Source organism: Oncorhynchus clarkii, chromosome 10 (genome assembly GCF_045791955.1).
Source record: "Oncorhynchus clarkii lewisi isolate Uvic-CL-2024 chromosome 10, UVic_Ocla_1.0, whole genome shotgun sequence".
In the NCBI taxonomy this organism is placed as follows: Eukaryota; Metazoa; Chordata; class Actinopteri; order Salmoniformes; family Salmonidae; genus Oncorhynchus; species Oncorhynchus clarkii.
Genome location: NC_092156.1, coordinates 64,047,866 through 64,073,873, shown reverse-complemented (window position 1 = coordinate 64,073,873; position 26,008 = coordinate 64,047,866). Strand labels below are relative to the sequence as shown.

Sequence of the window (26,008 nt, the reverse complement as noted above, 5' to 3'; positions counted from 1 at the left end):
CCTCCAGATAGGGCCATGGTACCTGGTGCTACCCCTCTGCTCTGTGGGAAGGTGTCCAGAGACATCAAGCAGGAGCTGGATAAACTCTCCAGTGAAGTACGGGTGAAGAAACTAAGGTGGTTCTCCGAATGTTTCTCTGTGAGTATATTTACTCGCAATTTTCCTTAAATGAATAGCACTTTATTTACAGTCATTTAGTTATTCCATTCCTGTAGTCCAGACACATGGTTTTAATCTGATGGTTTGATGGAAGTATAGTCGTTTGTTCCTTGGTATAGTTTTACATCATCATCATAAATCTCTAAGTTAGTACTCCTATTTGGTAGTAATATTAGCACATATTACTGGAATCACCATGTATTATGTACTGTACTTTACATACTACCTACTCTTATGACGTGCTTAGGAATACTTTTTCTATGTTATTTCCTCCAGCCACCAGGGGGGAGTCATAACCTGTGGGACCTGGTGTCAGTGATCAATGGGCAGGACGACAGTCTGCTTCCCCAGAGCTACGGCAAGGGCATCATGCACATGAAACACTTGGTCCGCTTCAAAACCGTAAGTCGACCACTGACTGACTGACTGTCTCATCTCACACATGGTCGCGGCAGGGTAGCCTAGTGGTTAGAGCGTTGGACTAGTAACCGGAAGGTTGCGAGTTCAAACCCCCGAGCTGACAAGGTACAAATCTGTCGTTCTGCCCCTGAACAGGCAGTTAACCCACTGTTCCCAGGCCGTCATTGAAAATAATCATTTGTTCTTAACTGACTTGCCTGGTTAAATAAAGGTAAAATAAAAAATTAATAAATAAAAATGGTCCAGTCCCTTCAGATCTGCAAACATCCAAGGGTTAGGGCAGAAGGAAAGGGGGATGGAGTGATTTTGGACCAAGCGTATGAGTCGTATTTCTAAGGGGTTCGTTTTTCAAAAGAACATCAAACGTTTCGACTATTCACTTACAGTACACATTTCAATGTGTCTGTTCTGTAGTCTGAGGCCCAGGAATTGACCATAGTGAAGATGTCTAAGTTCGGCGGGGGGATCGGGGCTCCCAGTAAAGAGGAGAGACTGAGAGACGCAGCAGAGATCCATCTGAGACTGGGGCAGATCCAGAGATACTGTGAACTCATGGTGGAACTGGGAGAGGTAATGGATGGATTAATTTTAGGCCCTAGGCTACACTCTTAGAAGAAGAAAAAAGGTTCCAAAAGGGTTCTGCGGCTGTCCCCATAGGTAGAACCCTTTTTGGTTCCTGGTAGAACTCTTTTGGGTTCCGTGTAGAAGGGATTTACCTTGAACCGAAAGGGGTTATTCAAAGGGTTCTCATATGGGAACAGCCTTAGAACCATTTTTGGTAGTAGATAGAACCTTTTTTCTAAGAGTGTAGAACAACTATGGGTGTATCAGGAACAATACATGGACTCATACGGCATTGCAGTATGTCCCCCATTAAAGGGTGTCAAATTAACAATCACAGCATTAATTGCTGTACATAATGATGTTTGTCATGTTTTCTGTATTTGTCAGTGGGACAAGGCATTGTCAGTTGCCCCTGGTGTATCCATAAAGTATTGGAAGAAACTCATGCAACGGTATGTTTTGAGTTAGTTTGTCAATTCAAGAGGCATGTAATGGTTACATGTACATTTGAGCCATTTAGCAGACGCTCTTATCCAGAGCGACTTACAATTAGAACCACAACAGTGGTTGTTGACTTCCTTCCTCAATGCATGTGTCCTCGTAGAAGAGCAGACCAGCTGATGCAGGAAGAAAACCATGATGTCATCCCGTACTGCATCGCCACGGGAGACGTGAGGAAGCTGGTCAACTTCTTTACTGCCAGGGGTCAACTGAACGAGGCGCTGCTAGTGGCTCAGGTATGACAACATTGGCATCCTATGATTAATTGTATAGTTAGAAAACAAAGTAACATAATATAAAACATGTATTGGTTCCAATCGGAACCCCTGTTCTCTAAAGGAGAGAACAACATACCACCATGTTAATTGGCTTATCTGGATTGATGAAGGTTCAGTCAGCCAAATTGCTGTCGTATGTCATACCTTTGTTCTTGTACAGGGAGCTTGTGAAGGCAACATCCACGTTCCTCAGACCGCCGTAATCAACCATACCACCACTACAGACAGCGACGACATACAGGCATATAACGGGTGTGTCCTTTTCACATGAAAATACACCATTTGGCCTAATGTTGGTGTGTTCCACAGCATACGTAATCACCATCCTGTCCATGGTGCATTGCATCCATACTGGGCAACTGAATATCCCCTCGTGACCCCAGGCTTGTGAGGGTGAAGTGTAATCTCTGTTGTTCCAGGCTACTGCAGTGTGTATGTAAGGAGCTAGCGGAGTGGTATTTCCAAGATGGCCGTGCTGTGCTGGCGGCCTGCTGTCACCTGGCTGTGGACAACACTGAGGTAAACACACAGACCGGGCATGATGGCGTCAAAGGTTACGTATATGATCCTCTCTGTATGTTCTCTTGTAATACACACATAACATTCACTGTTGCGCATGCTAGTTGTGCACCTGAAACCTAAAGCTGGTCATGAGCTACCCTCCTGCAGGGTTTTGTTCCAACCCTACTCCCAATACACCCGGTTCTACTAATCAGCGGCTCCTCAAGGCCCTTGATTGGCTGAATCAGGTGTTTACATGTAGGGCTGGAGCAAACACCTACAGAGCACTAATGCCCATGAATGTGAACATAAATGTGCATATTTAGTAGATGCATAACTTATCATGTTGTTGTGTGTCCCCCACAGCTAGCCATGGCCAGTCTGATCCGTGGTAATGAGCTGGAGCTGGCTGTGTGTGTAGGGCTGGTGTTGGGAGAATCAGCCAATCAGGCCACTCACTACGTCCTGGAGCTACTAGCCAGGAAGTACATGACCACACCCACCTGGTAAAAGCCAATTACAACTCTCAACTCTAATGAACATGACAGGCTAGATTTTATATATATTTATATATATATATATACATGTATTCTCCATATGATTGTGAATATACAGAGTGCATTTGTTTATCATCTCCATCTTCTCATTTCTTGTAGCTTTCCATCAGTTGGAAGCAGGTATTATACATGTTTCATGTATCATAACCCTATGTTTACTGCGATAAAGGATTTGACTTTATTCTGGATTGATTTTGTTCCATCCGGTTGTACCTGGTCTTGTACAGTACCTTACCTCATTCCTAAAGAGTGCTTAGGTTTTCAAAGGGATGTGTGGATGTGTCCTCTGCAATCCAACAACTGGACTGATGTCACCACTCTTCTCCTTCCCAGGGACCTGGCGTCTGACCTTCTCCAGATGATCCCAGACAACGAGGTCCTGCTGGCCAAGCTGTGTGCCTTCTACCCTGGGAGCTCCTCGGAGATAGACCAAATCCATGAAAAGGTTGGTGCTGAATTTCATCGGAAATACTCTATTGAGCATCTGTTTTAGTACAAATTGGGTCCGGGAAACCTGTCCTTATTGTTTAAACAGAAAAACATAGAAGTAGACCTATTGAGAATATGACATGAAAATGTCAACAACAACATTGAAGTATAAAATGCATGTTAAATAATTGGTGGTGTTGTTTCAGTGTGGTCTTCCCAGTCTGGAAGAGTGTCAGGCGTTAGCTGAGTCTGCTGTCAGCGAGGGAGACATCTTCAACGCTGTCAAGTACTATCTAATGAGTCCAGAACCCGAGGCAGCCCTGCTTGTTGGCATCGCCCACGTCAAAGAACAGCTGAGTGATTCTGACTGGACCGTAGACTCTGTCCATCCTATCCTGGACCTTCTGGGTTACATTAGAACGGACCGGCTCATACTTGCCAAGTTCACTGAGTAAGTGAACGGGAATCAGAATGTGTGAGACAACGTCACCTGGGTCTCGGCAGGTAGCCTAGTGGTTAAGAGTGTTGGGCCAGTAACCCGAAAGGTTTATGTTTCGAATCCCTGAGCCGACTAGGTGAAAAATCTGTCAATGGGCCCTTGAGCAAGGCACTTAACCCTAATTGCTCCTGTAAGTTGCTATTGATTTGTCCTCAGCCCTCTCACCTTGGATGTTCTTTCTGTGTTATAGAGCACGAAGTGAGCTGCTCATCCTATCTGGCTACATCGGTGCACTGTTGGCCATCAGAAGACAATACTCCAGCATTGTTCCTGCACTTTACGAGTACACCAGGTAAGATGCAAAAAACCACAGTATGGAGCACTTTCTAAATGTCTGTGTTGAACCTACATCACCTAAGGCTTCAACGTTGAATTTAAAAGCCCTATCTCTGACCTCTCACCTTCCTCCCCAGTCAGTTGATGAAGAGGAGAGAGGTGTCTGTTCCCTTACAGATAGAGCAACTCTCTGTAGAGCTGGAGGCATGGATGGCCTGCACACAGTCTCTCATCAAGTGAGTGGAAGAATTGTCTTATCAATCCATGACTCCATGGACTAGCAAGACAGTTTGAGGTTCAAAGTCTGAAATGAAAACACACCGGTGTTTACCTGTCTGAATCGTTTGATTCTGTCTCCATGCCACCCAGCTCCAGGGGTCCTGATGAGGCTCCTTACACCCCTCCGTCAGAGGCCCAGAAGGCAGAGCACGCCCATCTGCTAGACAGACTCCAGGAGGAACCACTCAGGGGCCTGGAGGGGCCCGACTATGTCACAGGCTCCAACCTGCCCAGCCACTCTGACGTCCAGGTCTCCTGCTTTACCGGACTCAGGATCCAGGTCAGCCTCAAGCAATCAACCAATTAATAATAATAAATCAATCAAAGTGTATTCAGAAAAATACGTTGGTCACAAAGGGACAGTTTGGAGGACACAGAATTTGTTTAGGGACTAGGCTTAATCTGGGTCAGGGAAACAAAGGTCTCAGCAGCAACCCAGACCGAAACCGCCATGCTTTCTAACCCCTTGTAAAGAGGACCATGCTATAAATAACCCATAAGTGGTTACTATTTGTAGTCCCCTAGTGGTGGGTAATCACTATGTGGGTGGTAATCAGTAAATTGCTGCTCAAGCTGTGTCCACAGCGACGATTTGAAGTGCCTTTCTGCTTCAAGTGTGTCTCAGTCACTTCCTCTGGTGATTCAAGGGGAGAGAGATGACGTTACTTCAACCTTTCAACTGTTTTGCAGGCCATGGTGATAAGGTCAATGGTAGAAGAATAAAAGTAGTGCTGTGGTTTTCCTTTCTTCACACAGGGCCCTGTGTTTTTCCTTGAGGACGGTAAATCGGCCATATCATTGAACGACGCCCTTATGTGGGCCAAAGTGAACCCTTTCTCACCTCTGGGGACGGGTGTCCGTCTCAACCCCTTCTAAGAGCCAGCCTAGCCAACGAGGATGGGCTACAGGACTAATAGCATTTGATTGGTCAGCCTCCGAGGCCAAGGTCACACGACCGTAAAAGGTCGACGTCAGGACCGACACCTGCTCTTCCTGAGAGAAACAAGGAAAAGGGATGGACGTTCCAGAACGAAAGAAGAGAGCTGGAAGGATGCTTAAAATGAGTTCTCTTCACTATGTGCTTTTTTACAATGTGTGCACCACAAGTCATCCAGTCAACAGTGTTACAGCTTCTCATAGAAAACGTGTTGCCGTACTTAGACACTGACAAAGAGGGTTCGCATGGTTGTAGTGTTTCTATGTAGGAGCGAGACCATTGTAGTTCTGCTGTCTTGTTTTAGACACACCGTCACGTGCACATCAGTACACAGACAGACAAGTCGACGAGCTATGTGATTCTTATTGTGCTCATGGTCATAGCACCAGCATCATTTGACTGATGAATACCATATTTGTGTTGTATTGCTGTTGGTTTAACGTTGCGCAATGTTGCATCATCATTTCTGTTTGTTACAGAAATTAGCCCGCACACATACATGTACAAGAGCAAAGCGTATGATGATGTAGGCTTACAGTGGTAGTTGATCGAAAGCAAACAAACAAATACAGAGAAACGTACCTGTTAGCCTTTTATTTAGCTTAGCATCAATCAATCAAATAATTGATGTAGGACTTGATTGCTTTCGCATTAAAACAGCTTAGCAGCATCGTGTCTGTACAGTACTGTGTTTGACTGTGAATGTATAAGACTTCTGCTGGACCCCAAAAAATGATGTGGACCTGTAAAGTTGTCAATTTAAAACCTCTTTGGGCTAGGCGTCCCGCTAGTGACAACTTCCGGTGAAACTGGAGGGTGCGTAACTCAAATGAATAATCATAATACTTATGGATATTAAACATTTAGGTACATACAAGTGTCTTATCGGTTGAAAGTTTAAATTCTTGTTGATCTAACTGCACTGTCTGATTTACAGTAGCCATTACAGCGAAAGCATGCCATGCGATTGTTTGAGGACGGCGCCCAACTTCAAAATATTTTTCCACCGGCACAGGTTTCATTAACTCGCAAATAGCGATTAAATATTCACTTACTTTTGAAAATATTCCTCTGATTTGTCACCCAAAGGGTCCCGGCTATAACATATAGTGTCGTTTTGTTAGATAAAATCCTTCTTTATATCCCAAAAAATCTGTTTAGTTGGCACCATCGATTTGAGTAATCCACTCAATCAACATGCAGAGAAAGGAATCCAAAAATCTACCACTAAACTTTGTTAAAACAAGTCAAAATAAGTTTCTATTGACTCCTCAGATACCCTAAATTGTAATCAAACCATAATATTTAATACAGAAGAAGTATGTTCAATAGAAAAATTATATTAGCAGGTCGGTCTTGTCTTCATTGTGCGCGCATACACGAATTTCCAATAGTGTGTCCTTGTACTTAAACTCAGGATTCTTACTCGTTTTGGAAAAAACAAGCCTGAAACCTTGAACATAGAGTGCTGACACCCTGTGGAAGCCATAGGAATTGCATACTGGGAGCTAGATTTCATTATTTCCCTATACTTTCCATTGTAAAACCATGCGCTCTCAAAAAAAGAAAAATTCCGGTTGGTTTTTCTTTGGCTCTTCTCCTACCATATCTATTGTGTTATAGTCTCCTACATAATTTAAACATTTCTACAAACTTCAAAGTGTCTTCTGTCCAATGGTACCAATTATATGCATATCCTGGCTTCAGGGCCTGAACAACAGGCAGTTTACTTTGGGCACGTCAGTAAGGCGGAAATTGAGAAAAAAGGACCCCAGCCCTAACTTATTTTAACTTGTGAATAGGTTATTGTATTGTACATAAGACTGTAATTCCTATTGAGTTGCGCAGTACTATTTCAGGGATCACAGTTGCTAGCTAGAAGGGTAGGTAGTTGGTACTGTACACGGCTAGGGACTTACAAGTGTAATAGCTGTTACGATACTGGATCCATAGAATTAAAACTCATATTCTATGGTGGGGTCGACGCTTTAGAATGTCTCTGAGTCTCATCAGCGTTACCTCGTCATAATCATTTGTAGCCATCACCGGACTGCAGAATTTGAAGTGATTTCATAATAATGACAAGCTTCTGTATGCAAGTCATTAGTACGATCACAATTTGGCGGACAGGGTGACAACCTGCTAAGACTAGCTAGCTTATATGTTAAACAGAAAGCTGTGATAAAAAGGCAATGTTTGATAATCATTTTGCTTTTGATACACAGACTTGAATAAATAGGCTAATTAATCATTTAAAAAAATGTAATACCTGAAGGTTGTGCCTTAAAGTAGAAAACTATTTATCACTGCAACATACAGTATATTGGTAAGTAGGGATCACAGTTAATGTAAAGAGAAGAGGTTTTCTTCCTTCTGCTTAATGAATCAAACATTTATTCACATAATTTATACAAGTGCTGTAATGTTTTTTTTACTAATGTATTGATATTAGTTTTCCACCTATGCTTCAATTATCTTCAAATGCGTTTGTTTTTATTTATTTATCTATGTATTTATTTATTGATTATGTTTTACTTAGACATATGTACAGTTTGTTTGTACTGCCATTGCAGTTTATAAAATGTGTTCATGAAAATATCAAAATGTTAGTTTTGTAACATAAAGACGATACCAATGTAAACATGTAAAATGTGTAAGCAGGATATAGTTTTGATTGATGGAAAAGGTGAAGGATCTTCTAAATTGGTCATGCTCCAGAGCACCATCTAGTATTGTAGAAAAAAAATGAAAAAGTCTACCAACAAAAAAAACAACTGAACTAAACCACAGCTGAAAAATGCCAGAAGTATAATCTCCAAGACAACCACATCATGGAATAAAATTCTTATTTATTAGAGTGAAACAGGTGAGAGGTATGTGAAATTTTTGGCAAAATACTATACATTTTTCAGTGAGTTATACATATACAGGTCACGTTAATATATATATATATATAATATATACATATTAGTTGGCTAATGATATAAGACAATAATTGAAATACAATGTTATTCACACCATAAAAGCCTCATATAGAACAGACACAGAGTATCATGGGTACAATTTTGAATATTTTTTACTTTTTCCAGAGTCAATGAATCTTTAATGTACACATGTCAATGTGTAATGAATGAGCTGCATATATCCGTCATTGGATAACACGTTAAATGGGTGTGGTCTGTGGTCACTAAAGATCCCATGGCACTTATCATAAGGGTAGGGGTGTTAACCCCGGTGTCCTGGCTAGATTCCCAATCTGTCCCTCATACCATCACAGTCACCTAATCATCCCCAGCTTTCAATTGGCTCATTCATCCCCCCTCCTCTCCCCTATAACTATTCCCCAGGTCATTGCTGTAAATGAGAATGTGTTCTCACTCAACTTACCAGGTAAAATAAGGGTAAAATAAAATAAATGAATAACAAATATATGCTACCAATGATGCAAACAAGATAACACTGTACATTAAGGTACATAATGGTATCTTGTTTGCATCATTGATAGCATAAAGGCAGCTCATTCAAACAAGATGACAGAACATGAATTGTGTACATTAAAGTACATTATGTTATACATTACATTAAACATGCAATGGCCCCTTTCATTATTTGGGTCAATGAATATTAGGCAGTTAAACGTGGACAGGAATATTGGACACAAAACCAAAGTGACATGCAAGGTGATCAACTTGACTTTGATAGTATTTGTGCAGAAAAACATGATTTACACCAGTACACATCTTTACAGGCAACTTTCTGACAAGTTGGGATCACAACGATCACTGCAATGGGGGTGTCATTTGAACTGATAACACAGTATTATACAGTGTTAATATTTAGTTATTTTGAACATTCAAACTCATGTTTTGGTCAATGTAACAGAATATACATATTTACATGACCTTGTACGTAGGTGCCTCAGAGAAACAGTGAAAACAGATGTCAGTGAATGGGAGGGTTTCTGTGCATTTGAGGTTCTGTTTTAAAAAAAAAAAAATTTAAATGAGGTTCATTGAGTAATAATGAATTCATTTGATGATGAAATGGACGGAGCGAGAAACAGAGAGAAAACAAAAGAGAGGATGGGATAAAGAATATCCTCTATTATGACGATGCTCTCATTTAGAAAAACAGAAAGAGAAGGGAGAGAGCAACAGACAGAGAGAGAGAGGGCGTTGATGTGTTCTATCTGTACTGGAGGAAGCGTTTGAGAAGGTTGGGTAGGTGTAGCTGAGGGATGAGGTGTAGTCGAGATCGGCCCATATAATCTCTGACACTGAGACGACACAGCTGATATAGTGGCTGAGGTGTTGCTGCAGAGAGAGAGAGAGAAACAGAGGGAGAGAGCAAGAGATCGAGATATTATCTGATTAATCCAAGACAGCCTCAATATCATCCACTTGTATAAAGCAAATAACAATGTTTTACAAGGGATTCTGACTTCTTCCCACCAGCTGAATGGAGATATTTCCTAACCTGGTCCCAGATCAGAAATAGTATCAGAAAACTTCTGATCAGACCACAAGTTTGGCATGAAAACAAACATATGAGTTAGCTATACAGTGCAAACTGATCTGGAATCAGGCTAATAATCCCATGTGAACTGAGAATAATCTTACCTTCATACAGCAGTAACGTCTCCTCTGCTGAGCTGTTAGGTGGGGCTGACTCCACCGGTCTCTTCAGCTCTAGGTTTTTAGCGTTAATGTTCGCTCCAAACTCTAACAACACATTGATGATCTCAGGAGAGTCCTTCTGAGCTGCTGCATGGAGCGGGCTCTCCAGGAACCTGCCCTTCTGCACATTGGCCCCTTTGGAGTAAACCAGACACCACTGGTTAAGTTCAGTAGGTCACACTGTAGCAAAATGGTTTGCAACAGAAAACATTCATTTGTGCTCTGATTGGACACGTTTGTGTTGTTCCTTCCCGTTTCACTCAGTTTCAAAAAAATTCTCCCTCCTGAACATGCTCCATGTTTGTGAGTACTGCATCAGTCAAAACAATGTCCTGTGACATACCTTTCCTTAGTAAATGCAGAATACAGAAGGAAAAAAAAGACAAACGAATGAATCATAAAAATAAAATACAAAAATGCATTGACGTCAATGGGAGAGATCATGTGAAGTTAGGACCAAAGTGTCTGGTTAGTTACTGACCTCCATCGAGGAGTTTCTGTGTGCACTGGAGTCCTGAGGAGATGCAGGCGATGTACAGGGGGGTTCCTAGGTGAGGAATATCATAGTCCACGTCTGCTCCCCATGTGATCAGTGCCTCCAGACAAGCAATTCTGCCTACACACAATACGCCCTGTGTTACCAGGATACTCTCATTCAGAACGCATTCAGTACTCTTATCTTAGAATAGAGGGGTGAAACATACTAAAATTACAGACAGAGTATTTCAAAACCACACAGTAAAGTGACAGTATGACACACATATCCTGCAATGGCAGTCCTCCTACAGTACCTTTGCTGGAGGCTTCGTGTATGGGCGAGGGCTGGCACATCTCTGACTGGGGCTTGGCACCGTTTTCCAGCAGTACCTCTGTACAGGTGGCACTGCCCGCTGAGCAGGCATTGAACAGCGGCGTCACCCCATCAATGGTGGTGGCATTTACCTGATTAGATAGATGGAGCATTGTCAGAAAACCACGAGTATCTATAAGTTACAACAAAGGCGAGTCAATCGGAATGTAAAAAGAGGAGTTGCTGCCACATCATAATGACGTCTCGTTCTGACGTGGAGCGTTATGCGTTTGTGTGTGCGTCCGTTTGGTCATGACTTACATTGGCACCAGCTGCAATAAGCGCCTTGGCACATGACGCGTGGTCTGACAGACAAGCCTCATGCAACGGCGTCACATGGTCTATGGTAGGGATGTTTGCGTTGTAACCCTGGGATGACAACAAGAAATGTTTGCATTCGTTATATAGGTCTCATTTGCCTACACTTTATTTTGTGTAAATGCGCTACAGATGGTCATACTATCAACACACTGTCTGTTGAGAAGCAGCTGCTTGCTAAGGTTACGGTTAGGTTTCCAATACGGGTCACACACTTTTACCTGGAACCAAAAAGTTTTTTTTCAAAGGGTTCTCCTATGTGAACAGGCAAAGAAGCCTTTTTAGTTTCTAGATAGTGTAGAGTGAGGGTTAAGGTTATGTCTAGAGTTAGGGTTGAGTTTAGGTTTAGTTTAAGAGTTAAGGTTAGGGTTCGCTTTGCGTTGTAGTGCCCCGCCCCTCTGTGTGTGACTCACCTGTGAGAGTAGGGTCCTGAGGGCCAGGAGACGGCCCTGACAAGCTGCCTCGTGGAGAGGGGACCGGTCCGCCCATGACCCTGGGAGAGGGACAGACAAAACAACACACATTACAGTCATACGTTTACAGTGATAGCGCTTCACTATCATACAAGCTCTTATTGGTCACATCCACAAATATATATATCAGACTTGAATGGTAATGTGCTGGTTATATATACAGTGGGGAGAACAAGTATTTGATACACTGCTGATTTTGCAGGTTTTCCTGCTTACAAAGCATGTAGAGGTCTGTAATGTTTTATCATAGGTACACTTCAACTGTGAGAGACGGAATCTAAAACAAAAATCCAGAAAATCACATTGTATGATTTTTAAGTAATTAATTTGCATTTTATTGCATGACATAAGTATTTGATCACCTACCAACTAGTAAGAATTCCAGCTCTCACAGACCTGTTAGTTTTTCTTTAAGAAGCCCTCCTGTTCTCCACTCATTACCTGCATTAACTGCACCTGTTTGAACTCGTTACCTGTATAAAAGACACCTGTCCACACACTCAATCAAACAGACTCCAACCTCTCCACAATGGCCAAGACCAGAGAGCTGTGTAAGGACATCAGGGATAAAATTGTAGACCTGCACAAGGCTGGGATGGGCTACAGGACAATAGGCAAGCAGCTTGGTGAGAAGGCAACAACTGTTGGCGCAATTATAAGAAATGGAAGAAGTTCAAGATGACGGTTAATCACCCTCGGTCTGGGGCTCCATGCAAGATCTCACCTCGTCAATGATCATGATCCTCAATGATCATGAGGAAGGTGAGGGATCAGCCCAGAACTACACGGCAGGACCTGGTCAATGACCTGAAGAGAGCTGGGACCACAGTCTCAAAGAAAACCATTAGTAACACACTACGCCGTCATGGATTCAAATCCTGCAGCGCACGCAAGGTCCCCCTGCTCAGGCCAGCGCATGTCCAGGCCTGTCTGAAGTTTTCCAATGACCATCTGGATGATCCAGAGGAGGAATGGGAGACGGTCATGTGGTCTGATGAGACAAAAATAGAGCTTTTTGGTCTAAACTCCACTTGCTGTGTTTGGAGGAAGAAGAAGGATGAGTACAACCCCAATAACACCATCCCAACCGTGAAGCATGGAGGTGGAAACATCATTCTTTGGGGATGCTTTTCTACAAAGGGGACAGGACGACTGCACCGTATTGAGGGGAGGATGGATGGGGCCATGTATCGCGAGATCTTGGCCAGCAACCTCCTTGCCTCAGTAAGAGCATTGAAGATGGGTCGTGGCTGGGTCTTCCAGCATGACAACGACCCGAAACACACAGCCAGGGCAACTAAGGAGTGGCTCCGTAAGAAGCATCTCAAGGTCCTGGAGTGGCCTAGCCAGTCTCCAGATCTGAACCCAATAGAAAATCTTTGGAGGGAGCTGAAAGTCCGTATTGTCCAGCGACAGCCCCGAAGGATCTGGAGAAGGTCTGTATGGAGGAGTGGGCCAAAATCCCTGTTGCAGTGTGTGCAAAACTGGTCAAGAACTACAGGAAACGTATGATCTCTGTAATTGCAAACAAAGGTTTCTGTACCAAATATTAAGTTCTGCTTTTCTGATGTATCAAATAATTATGTCATGCAATAAAATGCAAATTAATTACTTAAAAATCATACAATGTGATTTTCTGGATTTCTGTTTTAGATTCCGTCTCTCACAGGTGAAGTGTACCTATGATAAAAAATTATAGACCTCTACATGCTTTGTAAGTAGGAAAACCTGCAAAATCGGCAGTGTTTCAAATACTTGTTCTCCCCACTGTATATATATATATATTATATTTATATATAACCAGCACATTACCATTCAAGTCTGATACATTGATACATTGACAGCATTCATCATAGCCTTCACTCTCTGTCAGTATCCTTATTATTCCATCCTTACCGTAATCCTAATCTAGAATTACTTTCCAAAAGCCAGTAGTACCAGTCCACTATCCATGTTTATATGTTCAGAAAACTGAAACCCAGTTGTCACAGCTGTCACTAATATTACGGAGCATATAACAGAGCGCTGGATAGGTTTTCACTCTCTCACTGTGTGGATGGAGCTATATATAGCTGTAGCTCAACCGGGCAGGCCATCTGGCAGGCATAGCCTTGTACAACTGGCAGGCATAGCCTTGTACAACTGGCAGGCATAGCCTTGTTCAACTGGCAGAGCAGAGCTCAGTCTCTCCCTACACACCCAACAACACTGCCAGCCACGTCAGAGAACAACATTTAGGTGTTTTTTATATTTTATTAGTCCTTTATTCAGGTGAAATCCTATTGAGATATGAGTCTCTTTTATGAGGGAGCCTTGAGTATAAATAAATGTCAGCAAGAGCTCCACATAAACATCACACAGCAATATTCAACACTACATACCCATGTCTCCGTCTCCCCATGGAACATCTAGCCATTGATAGGTATATGACATTCCTGCCTGTTGGAGAAGAGGGCGCCTGTCACATACTGTACTGTTATTGTACTGAAGGGGTCTTGTTGTTACTCCATGGATTCACACAGGCAGAGCTGTGACTGTGCCGGCCATCTTTGGAAGGGCATCTGCATCACCTGACAAGCTCATGTAGTACATTGAAATGGCCTTTTGTTGCTACTATCTTTCATGATGAATAGGACAACTAAAATACTGTATATTTATTTTTTGTTGTTGCAAATTCTGAATTCCTTTTTAATATATAGACCAAAAATGACATTCATTTTGATATATATTTTGGGGGAAAGGACAATAACAGAGATTCCTCTATCAAGGTATACATAACATAACAACAGGTGGCAATGGGGACCACCACTGCGGCAGAGATAAGTAGAGTTTGGAAGCTGTTCTTATGAAGCACATGTCAGAACCACAGTAAGTAGTTAATTCCAGTCACAACAGCAACAGTAACCTGGAATCCCACCTCTCTCTATTTTCTATCCATTCTCCAGGAAACCAGCCAACCTTTCCCACGGTGGTGATCCTCTGTAGCTGGTTGCCTGGTGCGGCTGAAGCCCATTATTCTCATTCGGACAGCACAGGGTGTCTCTATTCTAGCAGGGTAAAATGGTGGCTCTCATGAATATTGCAACAGTGCACTGAACATGTGACTTTGCTTTTGCCACACTGAGCCAGAACACAGGAAGCAGAAAGGGCTGTCATATCTGCAATTTGTATTTCTGTTGATTTCTTCTGCTTAAATAACAAACTACTGCATTTAGAACATTTGAATGTCAAAGGCCAAAGTCAATTAGTAATCACCCAGTTACAACCCTAATGTGACCCAGCTACTGTTTAGATTGGATACAACCTTTAAAGAGATATAATCAGGTTTAATTGACTGAAGCTGCTGCTTAGTCCAGTTCAAAGGTCATACTCTTATTGTCTTGTGTGAAAGAGTCATGAGAGCACATGGTAACTTCAGCTGTTGTAGGCCAGTCATTAATAGACACATACCCCAAGGCCTACTACACATAGGCCTAGTAATACTACTACAAATAATAATACACTATAATAATGTGTTAAATAAATAAAACATGCATTCGTGTTATGATGTAAGATATATGGATCTGTATCCATATCAATAGGATAAGCACTGGACTGCTCTAGGGACCCATTTGACCAGATGTGTCCAAGGCCTTTGTTTGATTATGTCATGATATTCTTATATCATAGAGCTTCGTTTCACATGCTATAGCACAGTCCCAAATAGGCTGGATGCCTATGAGAATGTTCTAGAACAGGTGATCACGAAACATTTCCATGTCAACCCCTCTGTCTATCTCTAATAAACTTGACACGAACAGCACAGGTGTCCTATAATAACATTGCACAGTGACAGTCCGAGGCGCACTCACCCAGTGCGCAAATACGCAATTGTGTGTGCGTAAAACGCTACTGACCTTGGCTAGTTAAAATACCCCAGCAGCGTTGTTTCTTTTTTGCGGTGTAATCGTCTGTGTTCTCTAACGTTCTTTTCCTCTGCGTGTTTTCTGGCTGCTGTTCGCTCGAGCTCTCTGCAGGTGGAACTTCAGGCATGTTTACATCAGCTATCTGTCCCCGCAGCACTGTGCACCATGATCCAGTCTAAATCCTGCTCTCTGGTTGGCTGCTCGGCTTGTTGTCGTTTCACAGCCAAGGACAAGCACGACAATAACATGAACATGCAGAGAGTGAGGTAGGGAGAGAGAGAGTGAGAGAGAGAGAGAGAGAGAGAGAGAGAGAGAGAGAGAGAGAGAGAGAGAGAGAGAGAGAGAGAGAGAGAGAGAGAGAAAGCGATAAGAAGGTGTGGGGGTGAGATATTGTGATAGGGTGAAGAAGAGAGAGAGAGAGAGCGAAAGCGATAAGAAGGTGTGGGGGTGAGATATTGTGATAGGGTGAAGAAGAGAGAGAGAGATGACTGAGGGGATGAAGAGAATGTGGTGGCTGTGGCAGTGGCACCCTGCTATTTTTATCAGAGGTTAAGAAATGGCTTAGACCAGAAAAGCCTTTACCCCGCTGGTCTCAGGGTTAGGAACTGTTCTGTTTGTAAAGGATTCATTCTGCATGGTTTGAAATATTAAAGTTTTACCTTTGAGTTGAGTACAGTATTTGCTCTTTTGAGTATGTCTAGTTGCTTATGTATCAATCATTTGCTTGCAATATTCAAATGCAAAAACCATGTACTGTTTATAACATTGGTCATGTTATAAGGTCATAATTGTCAGGTTATATTTCAGGGACCAACATAATGCAGGTTTTCTTTGGTACTAAATTCATTGATCAGTTCTTGATCGACCAGAGAGTTCACATACCTGATGTCCCTGGTCTGAAATAGTCCTTGATTAGAAGGGAATTTTAATACCTAGTTAATAAGTATTTTGTCTTTCCAGAGCCATATTTGAATAGACCTACTATAGGTTTTCAAATCATAATAGACTAGTTAAACTAGTTGTACTTGGGGATGGAAAGCTAGAGCCTCTCTAACCTCTCTCTAACATGCTTCTGTTCAGCTCAAAACATTCCTGGCTGACAGTCGCTGTGCGTAACCTAGGTGGAGTATGACAACAGGCTGCAGCCTGTAACTGCCAAGTCTCAGCTGTGATAGAAACTGTCTATGAATTGTGAGGCATTTTAATAAGGGCACAGCTCCACGGTATGACACCCATCCAAGGGGCACGCGCAATTGTGCAAACACGGACAGCTGCAAACCTCTGGCTTGAATATATTAATTTGACAGACTCTCAAAAATGTACATTTCATGTGTCATCTAATCAGATCACTTGATGATTGCAGTGCATGGAATACGCCAAGGGCGGAAGCAATGTTGAATCAGAGACTTCTGTCATGCCAACCCAACATGCCGTCATGATGCCAAAGGTTCTGGGTCTTTCCCCTCATCCCAGGTGCTGTTGTTACAATGCAGGTGTGGTTGTTCCCCCAGTACCTCAGCATGAAAAGAGCATTGAAAGACATCAAGAAGAAAGTATATTTAATACACAATGTATCTAAGTGTTTCTAATGTCCCCGGGCCACAACGATAGGCTGGGTAGTTCCTGGGCAGACTGGATACAGTTGGCCTGGCATGTTACAGACACAGAGCTTTTAGAAATCTGGAATACCCTAATACACACACGTTACTGTAGAAAGTGTGTGTATGACCCTCTACTATAGAATAATAGTCTGTTGCCTTTCACGGAAACAGCTACTTACTGTGCCCTTGTCCAAAATCATAAAACTCTTCTGCAATGCGGGCAGCCTCCTTCCGATTCCCCTTCACCACATAGAAGTGGGTGAGAATATTCAGGCTGATCTTGACAAAGAGCTTGACGCAAAACAGAGCGAATATGGAGAGGTAGACATTGGAGTAGTGTACTGTTCCAAAAGACTGGCTATCCACATTTGGAGTCATTGCTTCCTTGCTTGTCTAGCCTTGCTTATGTCTTGCCTGGCTGTCGGTGGCTGGCTGCTAATGTTTTGGAAATTTAAATGGGGGGCCTGGCTATCTGTGTTGTGTTGACTCTGGTACTGGGTCATATGCCAGCCCAGAGTGACACAGAAATTCCCCTCAGCAGCTGGGTCGAGACCAGATAGGATAAGTTGGAGAGAGCAGCTGTATTATAGCGCTGCCTGCCTGCCTGTGGGACAACTGGGGCCCATAGTCATACAGTGTCTCAGAGTATGAGTGCAGATCTAGGCTTAGGCCACTCCTATCCATGTATTCTTCTTCATTATGATCTAAAATGCAACACTGAACCTAGATCAGCACTATCAGTACTCCTACTCTAAGACGCTTTGTGGATACAGGCCTATGGCCATTTAGACTCTGCCAGCAGCCCTAGGGCAGGGAATACAGTACAGCTATAGCCAGGGGCTTTCTGACTGTGACCTATGATTACAAAAAAACTTAGTTGACCTGTGGTTTGTTCCATTTTGTTGTGATGCTTCAGAAAGGTTCAAAAATATGTGTTGAGTATTTCTTCTCTTGAGGTTTAACATTATCTTGACTCATATACTTTTACTTCAAAATTATATTATCCAATCAATTGTCTACTATCATGAAATTCCAAGTTCTTACTGGTCGTGTGAACTGTAGTTCACCTCCATAATACATGGGGGCAATGTTTCACTTTAATGTTCCATCGATTACGGAAAAAACATCCAGTTCCGTATTTCTTTGTGTCAAACTACACTTCCTGCTGTTGCGGGTAGAAGTGTTTCGCATCGCTGTGTATGAAACTGTAATATAATTGTATTTCAAAATGAATACAGTGTTATCGAGGGCAAATTCCCTCTTTGCCTTCTCGCTCAGCGTGATGGCAGCTTTGACGTTTGGCTGTTTTATCACGACAGCGTTCAAAGACAGGAGGGTACCGGTGGATATCCACGTCTCGAGAGTAATGCTGTGAGTGATGACTAGTTATTATTATTATTGAACATGCATTGCTTTGGTTTAGATAGATCACATTTTTATTCGTATACATAGTTATAGGTTGGCTACATAGCTAGATCGGTGTATGAGTCTTTGCAATGGTGCTAACTAATTCCATCTCGAGGTGATCATTGAATCCATATGGCAATATTGACGCCAGTCAATCTAACAGACACCAGTGTATTAAACTGCCTGAGCAATGAACAACCGTTGTTTTTGTCTTTGGCTACAACGTAGCCTGCCAGCCAGACCGGATGCCAGCTGCTGCTTGCAACATTGTATCCAATAGTTGAACAGCACGTCAGCGCGGTATATTTTGTCAAACTGTAAACGAGCTGCCAGCAGATGGAATGTTTCCGACCTTACTTTTGACATTTAGCTATCGTCACACAGCCAGAAACCATAAAGTAAATGTAGCCTACTACTATCTATGGTGTAGCCAAGACAAAAAAAAAACAGATATTTTGACAGCTTACTGTTCCACGTGGTGAAAGGAATGTCTTGGCCTAATTCTAGGATGCAATGCACTGCACACAACTAACTCGGCCTTTACCATTTGACAGGAAAAACGTGGATGACTTCACAGGACCCAGGGAAAGAAGTGACCTGGGGTTCATCACCTTTGACCTCTCTGCTGACATAAAGCCCATATTTGACTGGAACGTCAAGCAGCTCTTCCTCTACTTGTCTGCCGAGTACACCACCAAGAGCAACGTAAGTGTCTTACAACGGGTGTATACATTACGTCTTGCAACTGGAACGGTTGACCATTTAAGAAATAAACGGGGAGGTACCTACCTGAATTGATCTAATAGAACTCTTGTTTTCGTTGCAAATTGTTTTCCTTTTCGACTAAACGTTTTCTGTTGCGAAATGTTTTGCAGAATCGCCGTGATGAACACAACCCAGACCTGTTCTCTTTCCTGTTGAGCTATCAATTATCATACGTTCCTCTTGGCTTGCTTTGAAGGGATGACCTTCTATAGGTAGAATACCCTATATATAGAAATGCAGAAAAATAGTCATACTTCTACACCACCAGGAGCAATGTAAGAACTGACCTCTTTCCTTTATGATGTATCAATGATCAGTATCACACGTTCCTCCTATTGGCATGGGTAGGCTGGTTGCCACACGCTGTTGACACATTGGTTCTTCTACAGATCACACACATTTAATTGGTGGGAACCAAGAAGGCAATATGGTTTGATGGGTGAGATTTTATAAATAGTGTATCCTAAGAAGTAGCCTGGGTTGGTCTCAGGTCTGTCTGTGCTGTATAGTTCAATGTAAACTATGACTATAGGAATTGGACACAGTCGTGAAGACAGCACGTCAACGCCTCTTCCCCCTCAGGGGGCTGAAAAGATTTGGCATGGTTCCTCACATCCTTAAAAAGTTCTACAGCTGCACCATTGAGAGCATCTTGACTGGCTACATCACCATTTGGAATGCAATTGCTTGACAACCCACCATAAGGCGCTACATGGGTAGTGCGTACGGCCCAGTACATCACTGGAGCCGAGCTCCCTGCCATCAAGGACTTTTATACCAGGTGGTGTCAGAGGAAGGAAGACTCCCGCCACCCTGGTCATAGACTGTTCTCTCTGCTACCGCACCGCCAGCGGGCCATAAGACAGTTAATCAAATGACTACCTGGACTATTTGCATTGACACCCTTTTTTAAAAATATATTTGCACCGGCTCTATGCACACTTACTGAACTCTACACACACACACACACACATGCATATTGACGGCACAGACACACTTTCACAAACGCTGCTGCTACTCTGTTTATTATCTGACCTGATTGCCTTGTCACTTTTACCCCTACCTACATGTACATATTACCTCAACTACCTCGTATCCCTGCACATTGACTCAGTACCGGGACTCCTTGTGTATATAGTCTCGTTGTTATTTAATTGTTACTATTTCCGTGTTTATTTTTAGTAAATGTTTCTTGCTTTTTACGCTGCGTTGTTGGGAAAGGGCTCGTAAGTAAGCATTTCACAGTGAATACACCTGTTGTATTCTGCTCATGTGACAAATACAATTAGATTAGATACAGATCTGGGATCAGGACACCTAGGAAGGTGGAGTGCATGGTAAAATAGCTGCCAACTAGTGATATTTAACTGCGACGTGTTGTGCTTTCTTCCAGGCCCTGAACCAGGTGGTTCTGTGGGATAAGATCGTGCTGAGAGGAGAGAGCACCAAGCTCAACCTCAGAGACATGAAGTCCAAGTACTTCTTCTTCGATGACGGAAATGGTCTTCGGTGAGCGCCCTCTGTTCACCCTCTCACTTTTATTCTGCTGCCAGTAACCTAGCGATAACGAATCATGTTTTTGATATAGCATTGGTGTGGAATCTGACTTGACGTCATTTTATTGAATCAAATCAAATAGTTTGTCACACACAGTTTACCGCAGGTATAAAAGGCACATCGACATAATCATTTTGCGACACCTTTTAAACCTGCTATAAACTCTGACAAATACAATTCCATCTGATTTTACATAGAGAAACAAGTATTTGTTTTGCATTTAGGCCTACATGTTGAATAGTTAGGGAACACCCTTTGTATGCAGCAGAGGGCAGTATAGGACCGCTTTTGGCACATCTGCCGCTTGTCTCGCAGTCTTTTGAAGGGAAATTTTGTAGGAATGCTCTACAATGTTTAAGGCCTTTTTGTGATGATCTCTCCACCAGGGCGAACAAAAACATTACCCTGACTCTGTCCTGGAACGTGGTGCCCAACGCTGGGATCCTGCCCCTGGTCATGGGCTCTGGCCACATGTCTGTCCCCTTCCCCGAATCATACGAGACCACCAAGAGCTACTAAACTGTTCTATTGTTTGTGTTTGTTGTCATCTTTTATGACTTTTAATAAAAGTGGACATTTGGGAACGGTTCAATTGTATGCCTTTTGCATTGATGCTGCCGCAGGAAAAAAGACTGTCTAAATGTTGCTAGCGGTGAAATCCTTTTCTTTTTTTTCCTAAATTCCTCTCAAAGCTCATTAGAGAGACCTTGGATCCTCTACTTAATGCACTGTGAGAGAGGTGAGGAAATAACGAGGAGTAAACAAGGATATGCCTGCTAGTAATCCTTGGTTTAAATGGTCATTGCTGAGATGGACTTAGTAACTAGAAAGTCAGGACTCAGCATGCTTCATGTAACTCTACAGTAGTACTCAGTACCTGTGTAATGAATGGCAATGTGAAATCGCTGAATAATGACGTTTTTGTTTGTTCACTGCTTTCTTTTTTAGAAAAAATATCTGAAAGATAATTCTGTACATTTGGTTATTAGTAGAGAAGCGGAAGAGGATTGGTTTAAAAGGGTTTCCGAGTGGCGCAGCTGTCTAAGACACTGCATCTTAGCGCAAGAGGTGTTACTACAGTCCCTGGTTTCAATCCAGGCTGTATCACATCCGGGTGTGATTGGGAGTCCCATAGGGCGGCGCACAATTGGCCTAGCGTCGTCCGCGGTAGGCCGTCATTGTAAATAAGAATTTGTTCTTAACTGGCTTGCCTAGTAAAATAAAATAAAAACATGCCTAATGTTACTTTTTACTGACAGATGGCGCCATATGACCACAAACACAACCTACCACTTACCCGAAGCGTTCAGAGTAGTTGCCACATTTAGAATGATGGACATAGGCCCATAAGATAATTTTCGATGTCTTATAATTGAGTTCCACAAAACAATATATGTTCTGTTCATAATGTTTTGAAATTATGGTATATGAATATAATGGCTACAACGGCATCGTTTGAAATGTGCCTTTGTGCTCCAAATAACTGAACATAGTTCAATGTCCCTCTAAATAATGTCCATAGGTAGTAGACTAGACAGATTGGCGATTTCAACATTTAATTGAAGGCCTCACATTTGAGTGGGTTTGGGGAGGTAGCGAGGGGAAAAACATCCATTGTATGACACAATAGGAACAGAAAAGCCCAAGGTTGTTGACACAGCAGCCACAGTTGAAGGGGAAATGTAATTATAGCTAGCAAGATATTTGTATTCAAGAGACTGATTTGAATCTTGGAAAATAACAAATTCATATGAGTTGTTCTTAGACCATATGTGACATGCAGGGGAACCAAACAAAAGTTGGGGAAATTCAGCTGCGTATAGCAGAGCGCCCTGCTATTTAGACGAGGGGTGTTTAGTGAAGAGTTGTACAGGTTATTAAACCCAAAGTGACATACACTTTAAGACAAGAGGAAAGCTCACCAGGGTAGCAGGGTATCTCCTAAACTAAGGCCTAGGTTCAATCAGATCATGCGTTAACAAGCGATAGCTGACACCCGCATTATAGCTGATGTTTAGGCAGTGTTGGAGGTGGAACTGGGTTGGGAGCTGTCAAATTGGTGAGCAGCCTCTTGTGCACTGTCACGAAGCCACACCCGCCCCACTGGCGTTAGAAGTTCAGAACGAGAAAGTGTAGGCTATATAGAAATAATTACGCTCAAAATGAAAAATCATTAAACGAAATGAGAATTTCTATAATTCTAATCGAGGTGTAGGTTACATTCCATTGTTCGAATTTGTAAACAAGGCTGCATGGGATTTATGTTAATGCGACTGTGCAGCCAATGGATATGTCTGCTTTAGGTATAATGCCACGAGCTGCTGGTGGATTTGACAGCCTTAAGGAACAGTTCAAACCTCCAAAACGGGAGGGTTGTGTTTAAAAAAAATCAAATTGGCCAAATCAAATGTATTTGTCACATACACATGGTTAGCAGGTGTTAATGCAAGTGTAGCGAAATGCTTGTGCTTCTAGTTCCGACCATGCAGTAATATCTAACAAGTAATATAACCTAACAATTTCACAACAACTACCTTATACACACAAGTGTAAAGGAATGAATACGAATATGTACATAAAAATATATAAATGAGTGATGGCCGAACGGCATAGGCAAGATGAAGTAGATGGTATAGAGTACAGTATATACATATGAGATGAGTAATGAAGGGTATGAAAACATAAAGCGGCATTGTTTAAAGTGGCTAGTGATACATTACATCAAGATGGCAAGATGCAGTAGATGGTATAGAGTACACTATATACATATGAGATGAGTAATGTAGGGTATGTGAACATTATATAAAGTGGCATTGTTTAAAGTGGCTAGTGATACATTTAATTACATCAAGATGGCAAGATGCAGTAGATGGTATAGCATACAGTATATACATATGAGATGAGTAATGTAGGGTAAGAAAACATTACATAATATAAAGTGACTAGTGATAAATTGATTACATCAATTTTTCCATTATTAAAGTGGCTGGAGTTGAGTCAGTATGTTGGCAGCAGCCACACAATGTTAGTGATGGCTGTTTAACAGTCTGATGGCCTTGAGATAGAAGCTGTTTTTCAGTCTCTCGGTCCCCGCTTTGATGCACCTGTACTGACCTCGCCTTCTGGATGTTAGAGGGGTGAAAAGGCATTGGCTCGGATGGTTGTTGTCCTTGATGATCTTTTTGGCCTTCCTGTGACATCGGGTGGTGTAGGTGTCCTGGAGGGCAGGTAGTTTGCACCCGGTGATGCGTTGTGCAGAACTCACTACCCTCTGGAGAGCCTTCCGGTTATGGGAGGAGCAGCAGGATGCTCTCGATTGTGCATCTGTAAAAGAGTGTTTTTGGTGATAAGCCGAATTTCTTCAGCCACCTGAGGTTTGTCCGTGATGTGTACACCGAGGAACTTAAAACTGTCCACCCTCTCCACTACTGTCCCGTCAATGTAGATAGGGGGCTGCTCCCTCTGCTGTTTCCTGAAGCCCATGATCATCTCCTTTGTCTTGTTGACATTGAGTGTGAGGTTATTTTCCTGACACCACACTCCGAGGGCCCTCACCTCCTCCCTGTAGGCCGTCTCGTCGTTGTTGGTAATCAAGCCTACCACTGTAGGGTCGTCTGCAAACTTGATGATTGAGTTGGAGGCATGCATGGCCACGCAGTCATGGGTGAACAGGGAGTACAGGAGAGGGCTGAGAACGCACCCTTGTGGGGACTCAGTGTTGAGGATCAGCGGGCTGGAGATGTTGTTACCTACCCTGACCACCTGGGGGTGGCCCGTCAGGAAGTCCAGGACCCAGCTGCACAGGGCGGGGTCAAGACCCAGGTTCTCGAGCTTAATGACGAGTTTGGAGGTTACTATGGTGTTAAATGCTGAGCTGTAATCGATGAACAGCATTCTTACATAGGTATTCCTCTTGTCCAGATGGGTTAAGGCAGTGTGCAGTGTGATGGCGATTGCGTTGTCTGTGAACCTATTGGGGTGGTAAGCAAATTGGAGTGGGTCTAGGGTGTCAGGTAGGGTGGAGGTGATATGGTCCTTAACTAGTCTCTCAAAGCACTTCATGATGACGGAAGTGAGTGCTACAGGGCGGTAGTCATTTAGGTCAGTTACCTTAGCTTACTTGGGAACAGGAACAATGGTGGCCCTTTTGAAGCATGTGGGGACAACAGACTGGGATAAGGATTGATTGAATATGTCTGTAAACACACCAGCCAGCTGGTCTGCGCATGCTCTGAGGACGCGGCCGGGGATGCCGTCTGGGCCTGCAGCCTTGTGAGGGTTAACACGTTTAAATGTTTTACTCACGTTGGCTACAGTGAAGTAGAGCCCACAGGTTTTGGTAGCGGGCCGTGTCAGTGGCACTGTATTGTCCTCAAAGCGAGCAAAAAAGTCTGTCTGGGATCAAGGCATCGTGATCCGCGACGGGGCTTGTTTTTCTTTTATAGTCCGTGATTGACTGTAGACCCTGCCACATACCTGCCTCGTGTCTGAGCCGTTGAATTGCAACTCCACTTTGTCTCTGTACTGACGCCTAGCTTGTTTGATTGCCTTGCGGAGGGATAGCTACACTGTTTGTATTCGGTCATGTTTCCGGTCACCTTGTCCTGATTAAAAGCAGTGGTTGGCACGTTCAGTTTTGCACGAATGCTGCCATCAATCCAAGGTTTCTGGTTGGAGAATGTTTTAATAGACGCTGTGGGTACAACATCACCGATGCACTTGTTAATAAACTTGCACACGGAATCAGCGTATTCATCAATGTTGTTGTTTGCCGCAATGCGGAACATATCCCAGTCCACGTGATCGAAGCAATCTTGAAGCGTGGAATCCGATTGGTCGGACCAGCGTTGGTCCGGGAGCTTCCTGTTTTAGTTTCTGTCTGGCTGGGAGCAACAAAATGGAGTCGTGGTCAGCTTTTCCGAAGGGAGGGCGGGGGTGTTACGGGGAGTGAATGAGGACCCAAAAGCGAATTAACTTAAACAGAGCTTCTTTAATTACCAAACATAGGTAGGCTCAGACGGACTGGCAGATTCCGACAGGACAAGACAAGGTTACA

The 26,008-nt window shown here is 42.9% G+C and overlaps 3 protein-coding genes across 7 annotated transcripts in view; 2 read left to right on the top strand and 1 right to left on the bottom strand.

Moving 5' to 3' along the window:
- Nucleotides 1-5,581, top strand: part of LOC139419711 (WD repeat-containing protein 17-like) — a 29,170-nt gene extending 23,589 nt beyond the window's left edge. The window contains exons 14-27 of the mRNA XM_071169696.1: nt 8-138; nt 436-561; nt 994-1,149; nt 1,531-1,595; nt 1,748-1,880; nt 2,083-2,174; nt 2,342-2,441; nt 2,790-2,929; nt 3,314-3,425; nt 3,616-3,860; nt 4,099-4,200; nt 4,322-4,420; nt 4,554-4,743; nt 5,220-5,581. Of these exons, the coding sequence (XP_071025797.1) occupies nt 8-138; nt 436-561; nt 994-1,149; nt 1,531-1,595; nt 1,748-1,880; nt 2,083-2,174; nt 2,342-2,441; nt 2,790-2,929; nt 3,314-3,425; nt 3,616-3,860; nt 4,099-4,200; nt 4,322-4,420; nt 4,554-4,743; nt 5,220-5,339 (1,811 nt within the window). The 3' untranslated portion in view covers nt 5,340-5,581. The remainder of the gene's footprint in view (nt 1-7; nt 139-435; nt 562-993; nt 1,150-1,530; nt 1,596-1,747; nt 1,881-2,082; nt 2,175-2,341; nt 2,442-2,789; nt 2,930-3,313; nt 3,426-3,615; nt 3,861-4,098; nt 4,201-4,321; nt 4,421-4,553; nt 4,744-5,219) is intronic.
- Nucleotides 5,582-8,472: 2,891 nt separating this feature from the next.
- On the bottom strand, nt 8,473-17,741 carry LOC139418992 (ankyrin repeat and SOCS box protein 5-like). Of its 5 annotated transcripts, XM_071168796.1 has the most exons (8): nt 17,403-17,741; nt 14,099-14,156; nt 11,658-11,737; nt 11,188-11,295; nt 10,868-11,018; nt 10,558-10,692; nt 10,020-10,211; nt 8,473-9,713 (listed from the first exon to the last, which is right to left on the bottom strand). In XM_071168796.1, exons 1-8 carry the CDS (start codon nt 17,421-17,423, stop codon nt 9,586-9,588), a joined length of 873 nt encoding a protein of 290 aa, XP_071024897.1. In that variant the 5' UTR covers nt 17,424-17,741; the 3' UTR covers nt 8,473-9,585. The 5 variants fall into 5 exon arrangements, with proteins under 5 accessions (XP_071024897.1, XP_071024893.1, XP_071024895.1 ...); XM_071168792.1 differs by lacking the exon at nt 14,099-14,156; XM_071168794.1 differs by lacking the exons at nt 14,099-14,156; nt 17,403-17,741 and adding an exon at nt 15,614-16,031.
- A 627-nt stretch (nt 17,742-18,368) lies between these two features.
- Nucleotides 18,369-21,539, top strand: LOC139418991 (signal peptidase complex subunit 3-like). Its single transcript, XM_071168791.1, has 4 exons — nt 18,369-18,594; nt 19,185-19,335; nt 20,789-20,904; nt 21,339-21,539. Exons 1-4 carry the CDS (start codon nt 18,452-18,454, stop codon nt 21,469-21,471), a joined length of 543 nt encoding a protein of 180 aa, XP_071024892.1. The 5' UTR covers nt 18,369-18,451; the 3' UTR covers nt 21,472-21,539.
- The last annotated feature ends 4,469 nt before the right edge of the window (nt 21,540-26,008 follow it).